Source organism: Aedes aegypti, chromosome 3 (assembly GCF_002204515.2).
Source record: "Aedes aegypti strain LVP_AGWG chromosome 3, AaegL5.0 Primary Assembly, whole genome shotgun sequence".
NCBI lineage: Eukaryota > Metazoa > Arthropoda > Insecta > Diptera > Culicidae > Aedes > Aedes aegypti.
Window position 1 is genome coordinate 265,360,368 of NC_035109.1, and position 24,312 is coordinate 265,384,679.

Below are 24,312 nucleotides of genomic sequence, written 5' to 3' on the forward strand. Positions count from 1 at the left end.
ACAAATGAGCCACATCATGAGTAATGAACTTTTGACTTTATTCAGACCAGACAAAACAGTAGACAATTTGTTCATAGAACATATGGATACAACTAAGGGACTTTCCGTCTATCAAATCGACGTTTTTTTAAGGACACAGGTTCCATTTCCCAAGGGAAGGTTTTAGGTTAGTACGAGGATGCAACTCGAATCCCGTTCGAATGTTTTCTGTGGAACTCTTCCGTAACCGTTACAGTTTGGAAGGTTTATGCTTTGCAAATCCCAATGACACCGCAAGCCAGACGAGCACCGGCGTTTCCGGTAGACTTGCTCAATTCGTGTCCACCCAGGCCCAAATCATCAGGATCGGCATGCACGACCACAGTGCGTCCCAGGATGCTCAGCGGTCCGGACAAGGAAATCTGACTGTCGGAGATATCGACCTTGGCGACTCCGCTGCCATCGGCGACAACGTTGCCCAAGTCTCCGGCGTGTCTTTCGGCGGCATCGGGGCCACCGTGCTCCTTGCCGTGCGGGTTGAAGTGCGGTCCAGCCGAGGTGCATCCGTTGGTGTTGTCACCGAACTCGTGGATGTGGAATCCATGGTTGCCCGGCTTCAGTCCGGTCACTTCGCCAGTAACCTTCACCGGATCCGAATCTCCCTGCAAATGTGAACAAAGCGAGTGCGAAACACAAATGAGTAATAGGATGATGTGATGCGAAAGTTTCATAAACAATAAATAGAAAGGCATGATGGTTTTTGTGTACCTATAATATTGAGTAAATAGTTGTTAGATCACACAAAAAGGTTACTGAAAGGGATTTAACTAAGTTTAGCTTATTTCTTTATATAAATCTGACCAAACATGTTTCTATGAATATTTCTAAGAACTTTTTTTTATTTCCTTGCACAATATTAATACATAACAAACAATATTACTGCACGTATTACTGTTTGGATTTGTTCATGATTTTCTCCAGAAATTTGATAAAAAATGAGTTCAAGTAATTTTCAAAAGTTTTCTTCAGATATTTCGCCAAATATTTTTATATCAGTTAATTTAGAGATTTTACGGATTTTCTAAGGAACTGATCCAAGAATGTTGAGGAAAATTTCAGAAAGGTACGGAAGGTAACTCTAGAGAAAATCCTAAAATAACCTCTGATGAAACTTGAGCAACGGGATTGGTGTTCTGATGGCTACCGCTTCTGCTTCATATGCAGAAGGTCATGGGTTCAATCCCAGGCCCGTCCCTTTCCTCGTACTTTGTAGTTGTATATCTCTCACTTGCTTCTATCTTCCATTCTAAATATATCACACTCAAACTATTCGTTCATAGCAAACGCTAGAACCAGAGACGGACAAGAAACCGTTTCCCTAACGCTTCCTACTTCCACGCGCACGCCTTTCTTACGCCTGATACATAGGCAGTCTGCTAACCACAAAAGCAAACCTCTCTGCCATGCCTTTCCCCCAATCCATACACTCCCGCATGAACTGACGTGGATGCAGTGGAATATACGGTCTACGTGGGAGTCAGTTCAATGCATCATCAATTCCTCCCCCTTCCCCTCATTGGTCGGCATTCTGACGTGGCAGGTGCCATTGTTGCCTAAAAATAGAAGATCACCAGCACTTATACACTGAGGATGCCTGTTAGTCCCAAGCAGTCATTCGGTTGGTTCCTTGTGTAAGTGCAGCTGATCTGGCGATACTGGAGTGCATCCACGGGCGGCCAATCAAGCTCAAGCTCAAGCTCAAACTTGTGCAAGTTCTAAAGTTCCATCCTTGAACTCATACAAGAATTTCGGAAAGAATTTCTAAAGTCTAAGAGCATTTACTGAATCAATTCAAGATAGTTAACAATCGAATCTCCATAGATAATATTCTGCAGAATTTTCTGAAGTAATTCATTGAAAATATCGGACGGAATCTCGGAAAAATATGTGTAAATGTTCGGATCCTAGAACTTTTGAAGATTTTACTTCAAAAATTGGTTGGAAGAACGGCAGGAGAAATCCTTGGATGAAATGCTGAAGAAAATTTTATAGCATCTTCATGAGGAATCCCAGGTCAAATTCACTGGAGAAATTGTGTAGGTTTCCTAATAAATTTCATCGAATATTTCTCTGGATAAATTTCTGGAGCAAATCCAGCTTAAGAATTCTTTTAGTTTTGCCAGGAATATAATCAGAAACCAATTCAGGTATTTGCCTTAAGTTTCCTTTGGGTATTATTCTTTAGATTTATTCAAGAGATCATTTGGTGATTCTTAAGCGGACATCCTACGGAATTCCTCCTTCAATTATTCAATCTGTTTTTTTTTAACTATCCGCAGAAACTATTTCAAAGATTTTAAAAAATCCTTCGAAGATTTTCTCAAAAATTTCTCTAGAAAGCAGTGCGCTTGGTAAATTCCAAGAAGGTGAATTTCTTTTTTTAGCATCGCCCAAGTGAAAGTTTGATTTTATGTTCGCGTTTTGCTAAGCTGCCCAGCAGCATGAAATATCAATAGGGTCCTAAAGCCCTGTCTCAATTTTATTACCAAACGCTTAAGTTTAGGGCAGAAACACATGTTTACTCAATTTTTAAATGATTTTCATTGGTTTAAGTACAAAAAACTTTTTTTTTATGATTTTTGAGATTTTGTCACACCCCTTGGTTTAAACTCGAATTTTGGGTATATTTTGTTTTCCGTGTCCCTTCCGAAATGCCAGATAGGAACAACCCCAGAGTTAAAACTATATGCCCTGTGGCATTTTTGTCGAAAAAGTGAATGTCAAACAAGATCAAAGTGTCAAGGTTGATATTTGGAACCATTTTTTTAAATTGAGGTTGAAAAATGATATAGCCGTTATTTGAGCGGGAAAACTTGCAAGAACATGCTCTTTCGTATTATTGAATAAAAACGAGAATTCATTAAACATTTTAGGACCCAATTGCCCAGACAACCAAAATGTACGTATAACGAAATCACCTGGAGGCTTTGTTTGTGCAACCTTTCACTTATAAGATGTTGCGAAAAGGCCTTCTACGTACAAGAGTGGAGGCGATATGCAGAATATATTATGTGATGAATAATAACAAACAATGCGAGTGTATAAATATTCTACCGAACTAACCTGTAATCTTATGCGACTTAACTTATGATAACAAATGCTGATTTGACAGCTGCTACGGATTGATTCGACTTACTTTGTACGAATGTACGGGACGAAACAAAATGTACAAATGAACTCAGAAAAGAAGCGTTTTATGCGAGGAAGCTCATCAATCTGACGAGTTTATCCCCGGTGTTCTGCGGGTTTGATGTAATTAGTATGAATAAACGAGTTGTAACGTGAACTTTCATGCGATTTCTGGTTGTCTGGGTGGTAGGCTCGTTTCATGAATTTATTTCTAATGAGATAAATATGATAGTTCGCATTATTATCGAGATAGAGATGAGGGAAATACGTGTCTGTATGTGTTCAATAGTGTAGAATTCAGATTCTCGCCTTAGTCCACTTTTTGGATTGCATTGGTTAGGGTCCCATAACAAATTTGAAAAATTTCAGCTCGATTGGTGAAACTATAATTTAGCGCCAACAGTTCAAAGTTTGCATAGGAAATGGGAAAACTTACTTTAGCAAAGAAATATCGCAGGAGATCACCCATTGACCTATATAAAAGTTACATATTAAATGAAAACCGATTGGCAAGGTGACGTTGATTAACACGTAAAGGAATAACAATAATAACAAAATTAGGCAAAATTTCCAAATAGTCGATGTTTAATAACTTTTTTTTCACAAGCATCGTATTGCTTTACGATCTTCAGTAATGTTCTTCTTCATAAAAATACCTATCGAGGTCTGTGTTCAGAATTTAGAGGTCAGGTGGCGACCTCTGGCGATTCATCTTTGCAAAAGTAACCTTTTCTATAGTAAATCCCATACAAACTTTGAACGGCTGGCGCTAAATTATAGTTTTACCGATCGAGCTAAAATTTTGCACAGTTATTATGGCCCAAATGACACCCAAAAAGTGGACTGGAGCGAGAATTTATTGTTTTCATACAACCATGTCCCAGGCTAGTGTTCAATAAACAATTAACAGTCGATTATTGTCGGAATAAATTTTGTTTCGTGTCGTGAATGATGTTCATCGTGCAAAATTTTGGAATGGTTTGTCATCAATGGTGTCGATATATTGTGCGCTCAATCAAGTTTTGTACAGATTGAGATGGATGGATTTCGTTTCGTTTGAGGCATTGTATATTTTTCAGAATTTTCTCGATTTTCAATTGTGCTATTAGGAAGACGGGTCATATTCTTGGCAGTTTTTATTCACTTTGGCAGTGGTTATTTTAGTGCTACTAGACCCACACTTTGCAACAACCCGGTTAATCAGACGGGAATATGCTACCGAAAAGCTAAACATTACATATACTTTGCAATTGGATTAAATGGACAAATTGATGTGAAGTTTTGCGAAAAAGTGACACGTCTTCTCAGTTAGAATCGAACTCACGACTCCCTGATCTCTAGTTAGGGCGCGTTACCCCTACGCCATGAGAGGACTCACGGACGCAGAAGTTAACCTGAATTCGATTTCAGCTCAATAATCACGTGGTCCTTTTTCGCAAAGTACACCTCTTTCGGAAGAATTAGATGCCCATACAAACACAACGACTTCTATTTATATCCAATGTCTAGCCCAAGAGCGCATTATTTTTTAGGTATTGAAATAGCACACCACACTAGCCAGCAACTGTGCTGGCTGAGGTTTCTATTGTTGTGCATTGTGTGGGCTTCCAATGGGTCGCTACGTTCTCAATCGACCGGTTACGGAACATGAGTCCGTTGCTCGATAAATACTTGTTTTTAATTATGAATCGTGGTTTACGGCTAACCAGCCGAGTGGAAGTTTAACAACAACGCGCCCTAACTAGAGATCTCGTGAGTTCGATTCTAACTGAGAAGACGTGTAACTTTTCGCAAAACTTCTCATCAATTTGTCCATTTAATCCAATTGCAAAGTATATGTAATATTTAGTTTTTCGGTAGTTGTTAAACTTCCACTCGGCTGGTTAGCCATAAACCACGATTCATAATTAAAAACAAGTACCATTTTTATGTCACAATGTAGCTCCAAGTAAAGGTAATCAGCGGCAAAATAAAAAGAAACATTCATACAAAAATATTTAATTGCATTTGTTACTGCACCTAAGTGATCCTATTTCCGCTCCCGGTAAACAGATTTCGTGACGAACTTACTAAACAATGCATCATTTCGAATTTCGTTATTAATCCTGATATCTTTTTATGGTCAAACCATAGCTACTACTGCAATAAAGAAGGCTGTATACTAAAATCGACATTTCTTTGAAATTTTGTTCTATTTTTTGCATGAGCGGTTATTGGAACATACCAAAATACCTAGTGATCGCTCACGAGGCATTGTGATTTCAATATAAAGAATTATTTTATCAAATGAAAATAATGTCAGACGACTTCATTTGAAAGTTGTCAATATTGCTAGAATCAGGGGCTTCGGCACCCTGAGGGTATTTTCGGCAACACTAACTCTTCGTCCTTGTTAGAATTTATCTACGGAACAAGGGTTACCTTCAATGTACTCAACATGTTCCTTGAACTATAATCTTCCATATAAATCACATTCTTGACGAAAATATTATATAACATGGGTTTTATTATTAAATGAAATAAATGCTTACGAAATCATCGTCATTTGTGAGCTGCCGAACAGAACAACACAAGAACAGCTTAGGAAAAACTCACCACTTCGAAAGGTCCAATTCTCCGCTCCAATGCCATTTTTTTCACAAAATCTACGCACCAATCACTTATGCACAATTAAACTTTTAATTGGTCTATAAAGCACTCGAAAATACTTAATTTTTATGCTTCAAATCACAAGTAAAAATTAATGAACTTTGTTTTCCTCGGCAATCACTTTTTATTACTGCACCAGGTTGCCAGAAAACCATATTCAATTGCGGTGTAATTATTATTCACGATTTAAATTCACAGAAAAGATCGAACACAACTAATTAATTTATTGGAATTATGCAACAAAGCATGCATGGGTAATAATTGAGTTTTTCAATGCCTTCCTTATTTGAAGATTGTAGCGCATAAACTTCAAAATACTGAGAAACTTATAAAATATACGTCTTTTAATAGGTTGACTATTTTGGCAACACTCCTATTGTTTTACAGGCAATCAGTGGATGATGTAATTGTGTCAAATCAAAAGTGAGTAGATTTGAAAAGGGTCTATTCTGATTTTCTCATACACTGAGAAGAATATGAACCTTAAAAATTACTGGCAAGGTTTGGATTTTGATCCATATTCGGAGAGTGATATTCAAAAACAAAAAAAAAAAAAAATAAATCCTGGGACATCGCAATCGGATTTTTTTTAATACACCCCAACCTCTTTTTACGACCGTTATCGGGGGGTCGTAAAAAAAATCCGGGTAATGAGGCTGATACAAATATTAAATTTCTTTTATGTCCGCGACCACTTGGAAGGTACGAGGGGGGAGATAAAAATAAATAAGGAACAAAAAAATTAAAATAATAAAAAAAAGTTATTTTTCGATTTTTTATTTTTAACGATAACTGTTGAACTTTTATCAAACGTCCTCTGGATCATTATTTTACTTATTTTTTAATTTAAAAATTGAAAAAACCTAGCTGATGTCAAAAAAATGATGAATCATTTTTTTTTCTCCCCTTCAAAATTTTCGGATTTTTGAATGGGGGGGGGGGGTGACATAAAAGAAAATTAATATTTGTATCAGCCTAATTATGTTTTTGAAAAATGCAACGTCTATATGCGGAAATACTGATTCGGGATATTCGGCAAAGATGAAGCATGGGTTGAGAACTTTCCAAAATGGCCGTTCAAGTTTTCATATTTTGGTAATTGATGGCAACACTGCTCGATTGTTATCAAAAGAGCCAATTTTATGGGGGTGTGATATGCAAATACCAAGAAATTTCAAAGATGACGGTACCGAATGTTGACCAAAGTTGAAGGAAGTGTTGCGTGCTATACAGTCGGCCGAATCAAAAATGTTCATGTGGCTGGCAGCACTGTTCAAGAAGAATAAAGAAAAGATCAAAACCATAAAACTTGAAACCATACTCTTCAACTGTAATCCAGTTTTTCATGAAGGGTTCAAAATTTTGTCGCAACACTGCTTAAGTGAAATTGCGTCATCGGCAGTACAAGAGTGCATGCAACTTTTGTTTTGCGGATATCTCAGGATCCTGACCACTTAGAAAGATGGCGTCTTTGGCAAAGTTGTTCAATAGCTCAAGCGCTATCCCTATTAAAGCTATAAGATTCAAAATTTTGCCACCAGGCGGCGCTAGTAAGCGTAGAATTTTTGTTTTGCGGATATCTCAGGATCCTGACCACTTAGAAAGATGGCGTCTTCGGCAAAGTTATTCAGTAGCTCAAGGACTATCATTATTCTGGCCAAGAGATTCGAGATTTGGCCACCAGGTAGCGCTAGTGAGCGTAGAATTTTTGTTTTGCGGATATCTCAGGATCCTGACCACTTAGAAAAATAACGCCTTCGGCGAAGTTGTTCAGGAGCTGATGCGCTATCATTATAAAAGCTGTGCGATTCAAAATTTTGCCTGGATCCTGACTACATAGACATGGCGTCTTGGGCAAAGTTGGGCTTCTCAGCAAGTTTATCGAAGACGCCATCTTTCTAGGTAGTCAGGATCCTGATATATCCGCAAAACAAAAGTTTCATGCTCACTTGTGCCGCCTGGTGGCAAAATTTTGAATCTCATAGCTTTTAAATGATAGTCCTTGAGCTACTGAACAACTTTGCAGAAGGCGCCATCTTTCTGAGTGGCCAGGATCCTGATATATCCGCAAAACAAAAGTTTGATGCTCACTAGCATCACCTAGTGGTAGAATTCCGCAATTCATTGATGGTGGTGCTAGCCCTTGAACTACTGAACAATTTTGCTGAACATCATGATCCTCTATTTTGAATACTTTGTAAGATATTGGTCATTTATAAAAACGGTCGTTAATCTGAATTTCAGTCGTCAAAAGTGGTCGTAAAACGAACCGTCGGTAAAAAAAAACGGTCGTAAAAAGAGGTTGGACTGTAATACCATTCATTCTCTCGATAATAACTTGGTGATAGAGCGTTCAAGAGCAGCAACCTTTACAGACCAAAACCATATCGAGCCATTCAGCTTGTCAGTGAATAGTTCAATTCACGGTTAAATTCTTGACATTAAAAAAAAATGAAAACAACTATGCAAGTACCACCGTTGGGGGTGAGATTTGGCCAAAAATGCGTAAGTTCTCATTTATTTTTAAATAACTTTCGCAATTTGACTTGATATGTTCGGTTAAATATGAGAATACGTTGCAAATGCTGAACAAATAATTGAAATCTGATTATTTTCCTTTAAATAGGAATCATTTGAAAATTGGCCCAAACTCACCCCTTCGAGAAGGTGACATTGGGCCAAACAAACTACACTCAGGAAAACGAACTATCGATAAACATAGGAACCCCATATGAAAATTCGCCACAAGAAATTGGATTGAAATTCATAAATTTACGTCATGGAACCGAAATTCGTAAACAAAAATAGTTTTCGTGGCAACCTGGAATCGAACCAAAGACCTTGCTTAGTTTTGTAACAAAAACTACCCAAAAACATGATTTTTTGAAGAAAAAATCGAATTTCTTTGGATTATTTAAGTTTTTTTGCCGAATATTACATGTTTCATATAAAACTTATGTTTCTAAAGAATTTTGTTTGAATTACAAGTTGAATAGTGTGTTTTTTAACATATGCAAGTATATCATTGTTTCAAAATGATTTAAAAAATGTTGCCAAGTAAAGGACTTAAAGGTTTAACAAATAAAGAAAACCAGTTTCAGCTTTAAAAATATTGTTTAACTGATAAAAATTAAAATGTTGAATAACTTGGTCAAAACAGTAAAATGCGGTGTATGCAAAGCTTGAACACATTTAAAGCTTAAAAACCATGCAAAAAGATTTGGAATCGGTTGAGTATTCATGAAGTTATGGTCAAACAAAGATATTTTTTCAGTAAAATAAAAAAAAATTGGAGTAAACTACTTTTTATTGAAACTAGTTTTGATTTTACACAAATTTGATGTTCTACAAAGTTTTCAAAAAAAATAATTTTTAAGGTAATGGTGCTGAAATTACCGAAGTTATGGTGACTTCACTGAAAGCCATTTTTTATAACTTGGAAATTCACCTCCAAGACGCTTGCACCTCTAAATTTTAATATTTTTGGCTCAAATTTCGAGGTTTCTCTACTAATATGATTCGAATTCAGAAGAGTACACGAATTTTTGGTTTTGAGAACTTTTGAAAAATAAGCCGCACCCTAAATAGACTGTAGCGCATGTGCGAGTAGCAAATAGGAGCATGCATGTAACTCATTCAAACGCAACTCTGAAATTCAAGTAATCCAATAATCGCGTTCCGTGGATTTTTTTTGCAGAGCACAATATTATGAATCAATTAACCATGACGTTACGCTGCAACTTCTAGGTTGGATTCGCACCTGCTGCAAGTTTATTACCATGACATGGCAATTTTTAAAGCCGAAATGCTGCCATAGTGGGATTGAATACAAAATTTATTCGATAAAATAAATGAAAATGAAATTAGGCAGTGTCCATTTATGACATAACATTAAAATGTACAATTTTCGACCATTCCCCCTCCGCAACGGTCTTTGCATGAAAAAAAAAATGTGTTTGAGCCTACTCCCCCTCCCCCTAGAGCGTTACGTAATATGTGGACGGCGCCTTAGTCTGCATAAATTTAGTGGCGTTGTGTATTCAATTTGAATCTCCGCTATTTTATTTCTAACTGCAATTTTTTTTCTCAGTGTAGTCTGTATTTTTCTGCATTGGCCCTTTCAACGAGTAGAACATAATGAGTGACGTTTAATTTCAGGAATTGTCAACAAATACGAAATGTTACCAATACATAAACTAGTTTTTGCGCGGTTTTGGATTGCCGAAGTGAACATTTTTGTTGCCGACAATAGTAATTGCATTGCCGATAAAAGAACAAGTGCCTCGTGACTTTGGTGAGGAAAAATAGAAGATTAAGAGAACAAAATAGTGTTTTATGTATAACAATCAATAAACGAAGAGTGCTCAAGTGTAGTTCAGGTGTCTCCTGCTAATTGTTGTGCTCCATTGTTGCGTAAAATTGCCTTCTTAAAAGTTCAGCTGCTTAGGCTGCCGACAATACGTAAGTTCCCCTATATCCGTTCGAAAAATGTTGGTTTTTGACACGAAAAATAAATTTTTACACTAGTGAGCGGAAATAGGGGCATGAGCGGATACTGGTGCACTGATTGTATGTTTCATGTGTATTCCAGTCGTCTTAAAAATAATTGAATGTGCAGCTGATAGGATTGAGAATCGCTTCATGGGATATTTGAAACATAACAGGGACATGGTCAGAATCAAAATCAACGTGTTGGCTACAAAGTTGACTAGAGTCGGTTAGGACCAAATAAATCGTGAAAGGGAAAACAAGTAGGGCCATCAGGGTATTGAATTGAGAAATATCCTGAAGAGCACTCACCGAATCAAATTCTGCCGTTGGAATTGTTTTGCGACTTATTCCATGAGCGATGTTTTTCATTAAAGTCATCAATGCCAAAAAAAATGATTGCAAGTCAATTTCTGCAAATCAGTTTGAAGCAAATAGACTTGCTGCCCAATGCATTAAAAAGGTAGCTATGAAAGTATATTTTTCAAGCTATGTTTCAATAAAAACACCTAGGTTTCAAAAACTTTGGATTAGAATGACAAAAAAGTTGATTTTTTACGCGATGATTGCAACTCCACCACATGCTCCATTCAGTCGATCATTATGATAAATAAAAAAGCAAGGTTAGGTAGTCACTTTGGAATCTGGATGTGACGTAACTTTGAATGTTTCGAGCCAAACCTCGAGTTACATTATCAAAGATACCCTTGTCTAGTGAATTTTTTTTTGTTGGGAAGGTTAAGCCACTGCGTCCATTGGATTGAACTTTTGTGGCATGTCCCTTTTTACTATTCGCATCATTGAAGGAACTAAAACTGTCCACCATGAATCAAGTGAACAGCTTAAGCACTTTGACGCGTCTTTTCCCAGTCAGGCAAAATAGAGTTAATAAAACCCACAACCTTACTGGGATTTTCAGTCCAAATTTCAATTGGTGGTAAATAACCCCCGTTTAGAAATTTGGATCTGCGCTTGTATAATGCACTACAACTGCAGAGCAGGTGTTCCGTGGTTTCGCGTTCCATATTACAGAAACGACAAATATCATTCTGAACCTGACCAATATTCTTTAAATGATATCTACTCGGACAGTGTCCAGTTAATAGGCCAGTGTATATACAAAGAACTCGCTTGTTGAGCTCTAAGAGTTTTTTCGTGATAGTTTCATTTGGAACTAAAAATCTTTTAGATTGATTACACCTTGTGGTGACCATCCAATTGGTCATCACCCTTTGTCGTTCCCAGCTTTTTAGTTCCATAGCAAAAGTTAGTGATCAATCCATACAAAATGCCCAGGTTTGGGAATCTGTATCTCTGCTTCTGGTAGTCCGAATTGGCGGAAGACGAACTACAAATAACCTGAATTTGTGTATGTAGTTAATTCTCTACATTCCAGGCTTTTTACAAAGAGTTTCAGAGGATTGTTCAAAGACAAAACTGACTATAGTTTCGATTTTGAACATTAGAATAGTGCTGATTGAGGGTTCATTCACAAACTTCATAACGCCAAAAATGACACTTTTTGACACTTTTCGTTACGCTGTTTGTATGATTTTTTTTTTTCAAATTTTGTATGGGCTGTAACATCACGAGGACACCCACCCATCCCCTGCAGCGATATGAACTTTGTGAATTGGCCCTAATCTGCCCATACTCGCATAACAGTCCCATATGGATTTTAACCATTTTTTAGTTAACTTCATGAATGGTGTTTATTTTTAGTGTACTTTATGAAATCATGCTTAAAATTGTATTTTTGTATGGACAAAATGCGAAAAAAATACCAAATCATGTGCGTCCCATATTGAAAGTACCCGCATAATAGTCCCATTAGTGAATTACAAAGAAGTTGAAGCAAACCTGGCCCTGTTATAAGTTTTGTAATCTTGCATCGTATTTTGTTTTTATTAAGGTGAAGATGAATCGAAGCCAAAGTTCAAATTTTCAAGAGCACGGATCTGGAGAACCAAACATCCGTTTGAGCTGAAAACCTAATCGATTGGTCACCACCAGCTAGGGACCAATCGATTAAGTTTTCAGCTCAAACGAGTATTCGGTTCTCCAGATCGGTGCTCTTGAAAATTTGAACTTTGGCTTCGATTCATCTTCACCTTAAAAGGAGAAATAATACAAATTTCAATTTCTCAAACCATGTTTATTCATGTAAAGTATCTATTCTTACGTGATATTAAAGTTTTCCCAGAATGATTTCTGCTGCGATGTTCTAGAACCGCAATTCGAAATGTGTGCTTGCGAGCTTCTAAACCAAAAATAGTCAAAATAGCTTCCCTTTAAGTCAATGCTGCTGCTCTCTCTACTATTATACTCCGGCCAATGATCACCGGACTCTCCGGTAGACTTAACTTGTTATGGCATGAAATTGGGTTGATTTTTTTGGCTAGTCAGAGTTTCCACAGTCACCCTAAATAGGTACATGCGACTTCTAAAACCAAGAAGTAAAGTGGTTCATGGCATACAGCAGGACAAACCACATACACTCCAACCTCTTTTTACGACCGTTTTTTTACCGACGGTTCTTTTTCCGACCACTTTTTTACGATGAAATTCAGATTAACGACCGTTTTTATAAATGATCATTATCTTAAAAACTATTCAAAATAGAGGATCATGATGTTCATCAAAATTGTTCAGTAGTTCAAGGGCTAACATATGGTGGTCATTGAATTGCGGAATTCTGCCACTAGGCGGCGCTAGTGAGCATTTAATGTTTGTTTTCCGGATAGCTCAGGATCCTGACCACTTAGAAAGATGGCGTCTTCGGCAAAGTTGTTCAGTAGCTCAAGGACTACCATCATAAACGCTATGAGGTTCAAAATTTTGCCACTAGGCGGCGCTAGTGAGCATGAAACTTTTGTTTTGTGGAAATCTCAGGATCCTGGCCACTTAGAAAGATGGCGTCTTCGGCAAAGTTGTTCAGTAGCTCAAGGACTATCATTATGAACGCTATGAGGTTCAAAATTTTGCCACCAGGCGGTGCTAGTGAGCATGATTTTTTTTGTTTTGCGGATATCTCACGATCCTGGCCATTTAAAAAGATGGCGTCTTCGGCAAAGTTGTTCAGTAGCTCAAGGACTATCATTATGAACGCTATGAGGTTCAAAATTTTGCCACCAGGCGGCGCTAGTTAGCATGAAACATTTGTTTTGCGGATATCTCACGATCCTGGCCATTTAGAAAGATGGCGTCTTCGGCAAAGTTGTTCAGTAGCTCAAGGACTATCATAATTCTAGCCAAGAGATTCGAGATTTTGCCACCAGGCGGCGCTAGTGAGCATATAATATTTGTTTTCCGGATAGCTCAGGATCCTGACCACTTAGAAAGATGGCGTCTTCGGCAAAGTTGTTCAGTAGCTCAAGCGCTATCACTATAAAAGCTATGAGATTCAAAATTCCGCCACCAGGTGGCGCTAGTGTGCATAGAACTTTTGTTTTGCGGATAGCTCAGGATTCTGACCGCTTAGAGAGCTGGCGTCTTCGGCAAAGTTGTTCAGTAGCTCAAGCGCTATCATTATAAAAGTTATGAGATTCAAAATTTTGCTACCAGGCGGCGCTAGTGAGCATAGAATTTTTGTTTTCTGGATAGCTCTGGATTACGACTATTCAAAAAGGTGGCGTCTTGGGCAAAGTTGTTCATCAGCTCAAGGACTATCATTATAAAAGCTATAAGATTCAAAATTTTGCCACCAGGCGGCGCTAGTGAGCATGAAACATTTGTTTTGCGGATATATTAGGATCCTGACTAAATAGACATGGCGTCTTGGGCAAAGTTGTGCTACTCAACAAGTTTACCGAAAACTCCATCTTTCTTAGTGGTCAGGATCCTGAGATAGCGGCAAAACGAAAGATTCATACTCACTAGCGCCACCTGGTGGCAACATTTTCAATCTCATGGCTTTTATAATGATAGCGCTTGACCTACTGGACAACTTTGCCGAAGACGCCATCTTTCTAGGCGGTCAGAATCCTGAGATATTCGCAAAAAAAATATGCTCACTAGCGCCGCCTGGTGGCAAAACTTTAAATCTCATAACTTTTATAATGATACACTGAAAACATTCTACAAGCTGGATCAATGTGTTTCACACGTGAATTTTCACTAATTGTAAAACTCATCAAACGATGGTGTAAAACCAGTTGCAATCGGCTCCAAATTCAAGCTTAAAACACGTAAATTTACAATTTATCGTAAACTTTGCAGTAGGATTTATAAGCGATTGCTTGATTTTTTTTATTTATATAATTTCTTTATTAGTATCATTCCAAACATTACATTCATTTCTTATATCTAGGTGTTCTGTGTTATTAGTCAACACTATCATCCTAATTTGGTAAAACAAATTTAAGATTTTATTAACATTTTGTTAACAACATATTACATTTCATTTGCCGTAGCAGTTCAGATTTTTTACAGGTGAGTTGATTTTATAAGAGAAATATAATATGCTTATAAGAGAAAAAAAAAACGCTTTGAATATACTTACCCTAACTCAACCTAAACATATAACGCATTAATTGTGGCAATAGAAGATTGTAACGATTTTTGCCTGAAATAATTAATTATTTTATTTGACATTTGTTCCAATGTTTCAACATTGGATTTTCTATGTAACTCATTGGAACTATACCAGGGAGGAAGCTTCAGAATCATTTTAAAAATTTTATTGCTTGACTTTCTGATTCCAGGCACCCATTACGGGCACCCGGTTTCTCCAAAAATAACATGTCCTGTCAAGCGTGAACGGCAAATGTGAGTCCTTGTCATGATAGGAAAACAAGTTCTACTAGTGATGGATATCGCCATTGTAAAAAACGTTCAAATCACGTGTAAAAGACTTTGCTATCGAACCGAAGTCAATCCTTCACAGAATCACAAGTTTTACACGTCATTTCACCTTGCAATTCGACACGACAGATCCACGTTGAAAATAATTAGGATCAAACGTGTGGATTATTTTCAGTGTAGCGCTTGAGCTACTGAACAACTTTGCCGAAGGCGCCATCTTTTTAAGTGGCCAGGATCCTGAGATATCCGCAAAACAAAAGTTTCATGCTCAATAGCGCCGCCAGGTGGCAAAATTTTGAACCTCATAGCATTTATAATGATAGTCCTTGAGCTGATGAATAACTTTGCCGAAGGCGCCATCATTCTAAATGGTCAGGATCCTGAGCTATCCGCGAAACAAAAGTTCTATGCTATGGCGGCGCTAGCGCCTGGTGGCAAAATTTCGAATCTCATAACTTTTATAATCATAACGCTTGAGCTACTGAGCAACTCTGCCGGAGGCGCCATCTTTCTAAGTGGCCAGGATCCTAAGATATCCGCAAAACAAATGTTTCATGCTCGCAAATGCCGCCTGGTGGCAAAATTTTGAATCTCTTGGCTAGAAAAATGATAGTCCTTTAGCTAGTGAACAACTTTGCCGAAGACGCCCTCTTTCTAAGTGGTCAGGATCCTGAGCTATCCGGAAAACAAAAATTCTATGCTCACTAGCGCCGCCTGGCGGCAAAATCTCGAATCTCTTGGCTAAATAATGGTAGTCCTTGAGCTACTGAACAACTTTGCCGAGGACGCCATCTTTCTAAATGGCCAGGATCCTGAGAAATCCTCAAAACAAAAGTTTCATGCTCACTAGCGCCGCCTGGTGGCAAAATTTTAAACCTCATAGCATTTATAATGATAGTCCTTGAGCTACTTAACAACTTTGCCGAAGATGCCATCTTTCTAAGTGGTCAGGATCCTGAGCTATCCGGAAAACAAATATTATATGCTCACTAGCGCCGCCTGGTGGCAAAATCTCGAATCTCTTGGCTAGAATTATGATAATCCTTGAACTATTGAACAACTTTGCCAAAGACGCCATCTTTCTAAGTGGTCAGGATCCTGAGCTATCCGGAAAACAAATATTATATGCTCACTAGCGCCGCCTGGTGGCAAAATCTCGAATCTCTTGGCTAGAATTATGATAGTCCTTGAACTATTGAACAACTTTGCCAAAGACGCCATCTTTCTAAATGGCCAGGATCCTAAGATATCCACAAAACAAAAGTTTCATGCTCACTAGCGCCGCCTGGTGGCAAAATTTTGAACCTCATAGCGTTTATAATGATAGTCCTTGAACTATTGAACAACTTTGCCAAAGACGCCATCTTTCTAAATGTCCAGGATCCTAAGATATCCACAAAACAAAAGTTTCATGCTCACTAGCGCCACCTGGTGGCAAAATTTTGAATCTCATAGCTTTTATAATGATAGTCCTTGAGCTACTGAACAACTTTGCCGAAGACGCCATCTTTCTAAGTGGTCAGGATCCTGAGATATCCGCAAAACAATAGTTGCATGCACACTTGTACTGCCTGGTGGCGCAATTTCACTTAAGCAGTGTTGCCAGCTACGAAAAAAAAATTGATCCCTTCATGAAAAACTGGATTACAGTTGAAGAGTATTGCTATGGTGCTAAGCATTATATTTTTCTGTTCCGCTCAAGTTTGATGGTTATGATCTTAATTTATTCTTCTTAAACAGTGTTGCCAGCCACATGAACATTTGTGATTCGGCCGATTGTATGGCACGCATCACTTCCTTCGACTTTGGTTAACATTCGGTATCGTTATCTTTAAATTTTTTTGGTATTTGCAAATCACACCCCCATAAAATTGGCTCTTTTGATAACAATCGAGCAGTGTTGCCATCTTTTACCAAAATATGAAAACTTGAACGGCCATTTTGGAAAGTTCTCAACCTATGCTTCAACTTTACCCATAACGCGGGTAGATCACCTTTTCGTGTTGCGTTATGGGGTAAAGATCTACCAGTGAACTCTAGTCCTGAGTGCTTCAAACGAAGAGAACAGGATGTTATAGTAATCGAAGGAACACTTTTAGTCCTTGCAACCCGGGAGCATCATGACAGCTGCAGTACAACGTCAATGTACCGAAAAATTTTGGTCCGTGGTACTGTCAAACTCAATGAAATCATGGAGTGTGCTCAAAATAGTGCGTAAACTAGAATTATGCTTGATGGACATAATTTATTTGTTTGGCATTTGTAACATCATTATAAACGAGTGATCACCAAATAGCGATTCTCTAAAAGGATTTGTATGGTCATCGGGAAGATTTTGTATGGCCCACGAGCGAGTTTTGAATAGTGGTGTGATGTGGTCCGCATGCTGAAGGTGCTTATAGTAACCGTTCCTTTGTTTACGAAATTTTTTTTTTGATCACTTGTCAATTCAAAGCAAGACAAATTTGTTAGGGATCGTTCAAATATTACGTAACACAACAAGGGGAGGTAAGGGATATTTTGTAGTGTTTCGGTCCATACAATAAATTCAAATTTTCCATATAACACCTGTTACTTCAGGGAGGCAGGGGGTTTAAATTGGCAAATTTCTTCGTTACGTAATATTTGAATCATCCCTTAGATATTGACGATAATCATTAATTTATGGGAAATTGACTGTAGTTATAAGCTTGAAATCAATCTGAGATCATATCAACTCGCAGTACATTTTCTTTTGCGGATTTGAACACTTTTTTCTCATACTCACCACCAGATGTCTAAGTTTCAATCAGATAAGCTTATTGGATGAAGTATCCCGCTTTTACGAACGCTAATATCACCAAAAATTAGCCCACTTTTACAAAAAAGGATATAGTGATCTAACGTTTGACTCGGGTCGCTTGATATGGACTTATCCACCGGTGCACTAAATATACTCAGTCCAAGAATTTTGACACTTGACCGAAACACGTGGAAAGCATCTACGTGACCCGTTAAAGTTTCAAAATTCTTTAACCCGTATAGGCCTGAGTGAAAGCAAAAATACTAAAACCCTTAACACTCAGCGAATACTTAACGGATTTAAATATTTTTTTGTCAGTATACTGGCCCACATATCTAAATTCTAGAAATGGCCGGAGAAACTCGAGAATACTCCTGTAGCCGGAGTTATTGCGGTGGGTCACTGGGTCAAGTCGGGTAGAAAAAGGCGATTTTTTGGGACATTCTAAATAATCATTATTTATTTCCAATTACATTTATTTTATTTTGCATAAATTATTAAGATCTGATATTCAACATTGTCAATTCCTTAATCCTGTACACTACATCCTAAACTATTTCCAAGACTGAAAACGCAGAGCTGTGCTCAAAGTCGAGAGCCCGATCTAAAGCGATATTCGATCGAATAGCTCTGCGTTTCAGTTTTGGAAATAGTTTAGGATCGGAAGGATCAGTTTGTGCGAGAGTGAATTTTTAATATTTGCCGGATTCGTTTACGACAAACATAATAAACTAATAGTTTTGCACCATTTAGAGTGAACCAGATGCGGCCACTCGGGCTTAATGTCCTGAAGAACCGGCTCTAGATTTGTTAGGTATTAAACCGTTTCAAATCTCTAAAAGAATAGATCGAACATAACAGTTCACTAAAATGCATTCCCATAAGCTTGACACAGATGTTAAGATACAAGTTGTGCACTTTATCATAAATTTTAGGCATTCTGAGGACCCGAAAATTGTCATTTGTAGGATCAATCAAATGCAGTTGACATAATTATTAAATTAAATCAATTATCAGAAGGTTTACGCTGATACGTTTTTCTTAAAACTTCTTGATATAGTGGCCACATTATAGCCGATTCTAAAAATTATCTGTGAATTGAAATTTGCCTTCCTCCAGGGGCACAGAAGCACAAAACCCTTGTCACCCGACCTGGCCCAGAGATTCACCGCAATAACTCCAGCCACAGGAACATTCCCGAGATTCTTTGACCACTTTTATAAACTAGATATGTGTACGAGTATACTTCCAAAACATAATTGAAATCCGTTTAGTATTCGCTGAGCGGTGAGAGTTTTAGTAATTTTTCTTTCACTCAGGCCTATACGGGTTAACCGAGTGAATTTATCACACCGGTGGACAAGTCAATTGACCGGACCAAAGCCAAACGTCAATATGTTGGATCCCTACCAGAAAGTAATCTAACTTTTGGCGGCCATTACCGCTTTTAAAGAGCTGGATAGTTCATCCATTAGACTTATCCACGGTCTTCTTTTCATGTTGATTTTTTCCGATCTAAATATGTTTACATAAAATGACATCCACGCCAACACGAATGTTCACCGGATGAACAATGCGTGGATGAATGTGCAACGAAATCGTTTATTTTTCTGTATACATCGCCCGCAGTAAAGGTTTTCTTCACGCTGAAAGTTGCAGCGTGACGTCAATGTATATTAGTTCATAGGCTCATTTGATTGAAACTTAGATCTCTGGTGGTGAGTATGAGAAAAAGTGTTCTAATCCGCATAGAAAAAAACTGCAAATAAAAAAAAATATCACTTTTCGACTTGATTCGATCTCAAATAAAAAGATAAGGACACCGTCTTCAGCCATTTAGCTGTACGGAATGGAACTTAACACTAGACAATGGATAAGGATGCTCCAGTGGCACAGTTGAGAAACATTCCTGACGAAAAGTTTCAATGGCTGAAGTGGAAATCGAACCCACACCCAATGACACGATGCGCTTAAATGCCTAACGACACTAACCGCACGGCCACGAGGCCCACAATATTTTATTTTATTTTATGTTACGGCCAGCGCTTTCTTTTGAGGGCATAAAAGCGATCCACAAATCAGTTAGGCTGTATTGTAAGTAATTTCTTATAGATTACTTTTCCGTAAATAAAGCACTTACACGTCATTTAATCTTTTCACCGAACGAATTGGTACGCTCTTAAGTTCATTTGGTGCTTAAACTTGATGATTTTATTTAATTTATTTCCACTGGCAGACGAAAATATCAGACTCGCCCTTATTTCATTTCATTCTATTCGTTGTTTTGCACCCGTCAACAACGAAACAAAATTCCGATCTGCCATAGTGAAAAATAGTGCCGGCAGCGGTGGATGGCCCCATTGTTTACGTTGAAAGTAGGTACGTGAAAATTGCGTTATCTGTCACTTCGCGGGGGGGTTGAGTCCTTGTTACATTTTAAACCTTGTTGAAAGTGACAAGTCTCGGTTTTCCCAGTTGCCGAGAATGATCTTGAGACAAGGAAAAAAAATGAGTCGAATTCAACAATTTGTTTTCTAATCTTATATTTATTTCGTTCTCTAGTTTGAAGAAGTAAGGACTAGGATTCTGATGCATGGACAATATCGGTGTAATTTCTTGGCTTTATCGAGGGATCCGATTTTGCCTGATAAAGGGGCGCGCCTGTGGAGAGTGCATGCACCACACTCTTCGAAGGGTAAGAACCTTTCAGTTAGAATCCTTTCCTGTGATCAAGTTAGGAATTACAACTGTAAGAAAACCGAATGCTTTATCACTTCTCGATAGTGACAAAGTAAAACGACATGCACTACACAAAGGACACGGGATATACTACAATAGATCAAATATTGGTCGCAGTGGTTTATGTTCCGAAAAAAAAATGCTTCAACTTTGCCGAAGATCTCGAATCAGTATTTCCGCATCTAGACGTTGCATTTTTCAACAACATAATTATAACCCTGATTTTTTTTACGACCCCCCGATAACGGTCGTAAAAAGAGGTTGGGGTGTATATCTAAGGAATCTTCAATAGTTTTGCCGTCTTCATGCTGACCGAAAATTGCTTTGTTGCATTGCTTGAAGCCAACATCCCCGTGGTGGATTCAATTAACTTTCTAGATTGGCCGACCGGAACATGTTCTGCAGTTAAATAAAATCCAGGAGAGTCTTCAGTTGCCACCGAATAGTACAATAACTTTGAAAGACATTTTTAATCCACATTTACTGGTACTAACAGTTGCAGTTACAAACATTCCTTGGGATTTAGCGTGAGATCTACTGTAAACTTGAAAACGATTATGTCAAGTTGCGTAAAAACATAGTAAGCCAGTCCCCCGTAATGGGACTGGTATGCGGGTATATTTGTGTTTGGCAAGAAAAATACTCCGGATAACGAGTCCCATTGGATTGAATCTTAGATTAAGATATGTAAAACAACCACTTTAACTATATTGTAGTTCTTGAAGGTTTTATAATACTACAATGATAATGTGTTGAGTAATCCCACCACAATTTACTACTGTTAGCAACGGTGAAACGAAAACGTTTTGTATTATGTTTAGAAGCGTTTTTCTCGACATGATGATTTTCCTAACGGGACTGTATAGCGAGTATGGGCAGTAATGGCTCGTACTACAACTTCGGCATTGAAAACAAAGATGCAATAAGAAAACATGCCTTCGGCCAAGTTCAATGGCACAGTAGGTGAAAGAGATTCGGCGTGCAAATTACGCGATATAGGTAGCTCATACTAAGTCTTATATCAAGTGTTGAGCGTCACGATAGTCGCCAATGTATAAAAATAGTTATAACAATAGATACTACAGATTGATATCTATAGTTATAACACATACTTGAGTAAGCGGCTGCCGGCATACCCAATGAGGCAATCGATTAGGAAGATGAAACTTTTCGTGTATGGCAAGTAAACAGACCAGAGTTCTTATCAATTGTGGTCTCCATTGAAATTTCTTTGCACACCGCACCACGAATTGAAAAAATAAAGTTATCATTAAAACTTGATTTTTTTTTTGCTATTTCACATAAGCAAGTTTTTTTTCAACGATAGCCGGTTTCCATCAACTAGGTGCAACTATTGTTACATAAAGCCACTTCCTGATAAAAATGCATACATTCAAGTGAATGTGACATTGCAAAAATTAAAATGCCGTCGCACATCGAGTAGGTACTCACATTTTGCTGGAAAAAGATGGTGCCCTTGACATCGCCGCTCAGAACACAAACTGCTTTAGCCGGCATTTTGACTGGGAATTAGCTGGAACGGAAAGTGGAATTAATGGTCTTCAACTCCCGATATCTTGGGTCAAAAGGTGGAGCGCCTAATTACCTATCAAATTGTTTCGAAGAAAACAGCTGCAAAAATGTCTTCACTTCCTGGTGGCTTCGACACGATTGACGAGAGTGCCGACGAACCGTTGAGTTAAAGAGACAGACGGAGACGGCGGCGGGCGAACGACTTGCCTCTTCATAACGGTTGTTTTCGTTGCGTGATAACGAGACTGTTTTGGTCGCGTTAACGCTTAGGAAATTTTACACAAAAAATAGGTTCGATGTTTGGGTTTACACGCAGAGAAATCTTTACTTCTTCTAGAACAAATTTTCGCGGAATTTCATCAAAGCCAACTACTGCGCATTTCTATCACCTCTGGACTATCGCAGAAGCTTTTACAAGTGCGCGATTGCATCAAATCGTCAATTCCGTCAGCGGACTCATTCTTCACAAATTAAAGAATAAGTGCTTTAAAGACACCAACATGTTTCGATGCATTGTGCAATTATTCCTGCTCAAATAACAGCTTATTCACCTTGAACCTCTGTACGTGCCATAAATTCTTTTGTTCTCATGACTTTTACTGTGCGCCGTGTGTTGGTGCTGTCTCGCTCTTTCTCACGGGCAACTTGAGCAAAGGGCGCACAGGAAAAGTCAAACGTTTTATTGACTGTTTAACGATAAACTTGCGACGATCGACGCGCCACCATATTTCATATAACGAAGTGTATTAGAACTAACTTGGAGGTGATGGTTTGGAGGTTATTTGGCAATTTGGAGTTTAAAATCCCCTCCAAACACTAGCGATTTTGCGGTGGGATGTTGACGTTTGATCAAAGACAAATTTGATGACGAATAGCATGCATAGGCTCATTAAAAATAATGCAACACGCTGACGATTAGAGATGAACGTGGATGAACGTCTGTTCTGTGTGGTACTGCCGAATCTACAGTCTAGTGCCAAGATTTAGCGTGCATCCGTTTTAACGGATCGAATCGCTCAAAGCTAATGCCCTTCGGGAACAGCAAAAAATGCCATTTTCTCTTCGATTTGCACGAAGAAGTTAAACAACTCAAAATTAAGTCTTTTTCACTCAACTTGATAGCTAAGTGGAATGATTATATTGTCATATAGCGGAATTTGGGGCAAGTGTGCCACCTTAAGCAAATTGATCTCTAACTTTGTCTAAAGCTTATAAAATACACCAATTTAGCCTCATGATGTTAGTTTCACATCTTTTCATAATCACTATGCCATTTAAAAAGAAAATTATTTAAAAAAGTATTAGTTTTGGAGCTTCTCAAATATCATACAAAATAACCTATTTTTCGACACTATGGGGCAAGTGTGCCACCCATATGGGGCAAGACGGCCTCCGAATGAACATCGCATGTAATTCTACTTGTAATGCAATTTTCTTTATTTCATATTAATATTACTTACAAAGCAGACGCTAATCGATAGTTTAAAAAATAATTTTAAGTTTACCGTAATAAGGGGATGCTTTATAACAAGGTTCAAAACATGCGTAACTCCCTATTACTCAATTCGAATAACTAAAATGGTTAATTTTGTATCCATTTAATACAATATATGTATTACCCTAATACAACGGCGAATATGTATAATATTAAACTAGATCAGCACTAAATAATGGTAAAATATTGATGAAGTTATGTAAAACGGTAGGTACTTAAGAAGCCGAAAAACATGTTATTATTGAATATTTTGAGAAAAAATCACTTTAGGGGCAAAAATGTCAGTTATTCCCCTACTATACTTCAGAAACTACTACTGATGCCTCATTTCGGTTTATTATTATGATTTTGTTGATGACGTTTACATTTTTATAAATTTCACTCCAACAATTTATGCTTATCAAATAGGTGGCACACTTGCCCCAATAAGTATACATTTCAACCAAACTGGATTTCGTATGTAAAACTAAATATTTTTTTCGTTCAAATGCCACAATAACTTACACATTTGAATAGTTTCACGATGTACAGAACGTTAGAAAAATCTGGTAATAATTTACCCTCCACCATGCTATTTTGAAACAACGAAATCTTATAAAAATTCACTCAAATTTGGTTGTCTTTGCACAAGTCGATGTAAATACGTGAAAAATAG

The 24,312-nt window shown here is 37.8% G+C and overlaps 1 protein-coding gene across 1 annotated transcript; it reads right to left on the bottom strand.

The window, feature by feature from the left end:
* Positions 1–14: 14 nt before the first annotated feature.
* LOC5573744 (superoxide dismutase [Cu-Zn]) lies at positions 15–22,387 on the bottom strand. Its single transcript, XM_001654722.2, has 3 exons — positions 22,236–22,387; positions 22,082–22,163; positions 15–641 (listed from the first exon to the last, which is right to left on the bottom strand). Exons 2-3 carry the CDS (start codon positions 22,145–22,147, stop codon positions 246–248), a joined length of 462 nt encoding a protein of 153 aa, XP_001654772.1. The 5' UTR covers positions 22,148–22,163; positions 22,236–22,387; the 3' UTR covers positions 15–245.
* Positions 22,388–24,312: the final 1,925 nt, after the last annotated feature.

Bases quoted from the DNA above. Each gene is read 5' to 3' on its own strand.
- LOC5573744 (XM_001654722.2), bottom strand. From the start codon at position 22,147: ATGCCGGCTAAAGCAGTTTGTGTTCTGAGCGGCGATGTCAAGGGCACC. The intron at 642-22,081 runs GTGAGTACCTAC...TCACATTTGCAG, and splicing joins CCATCTTTTTCCAGCAAAAT to GGAGATTCGGATCCGGTGAA.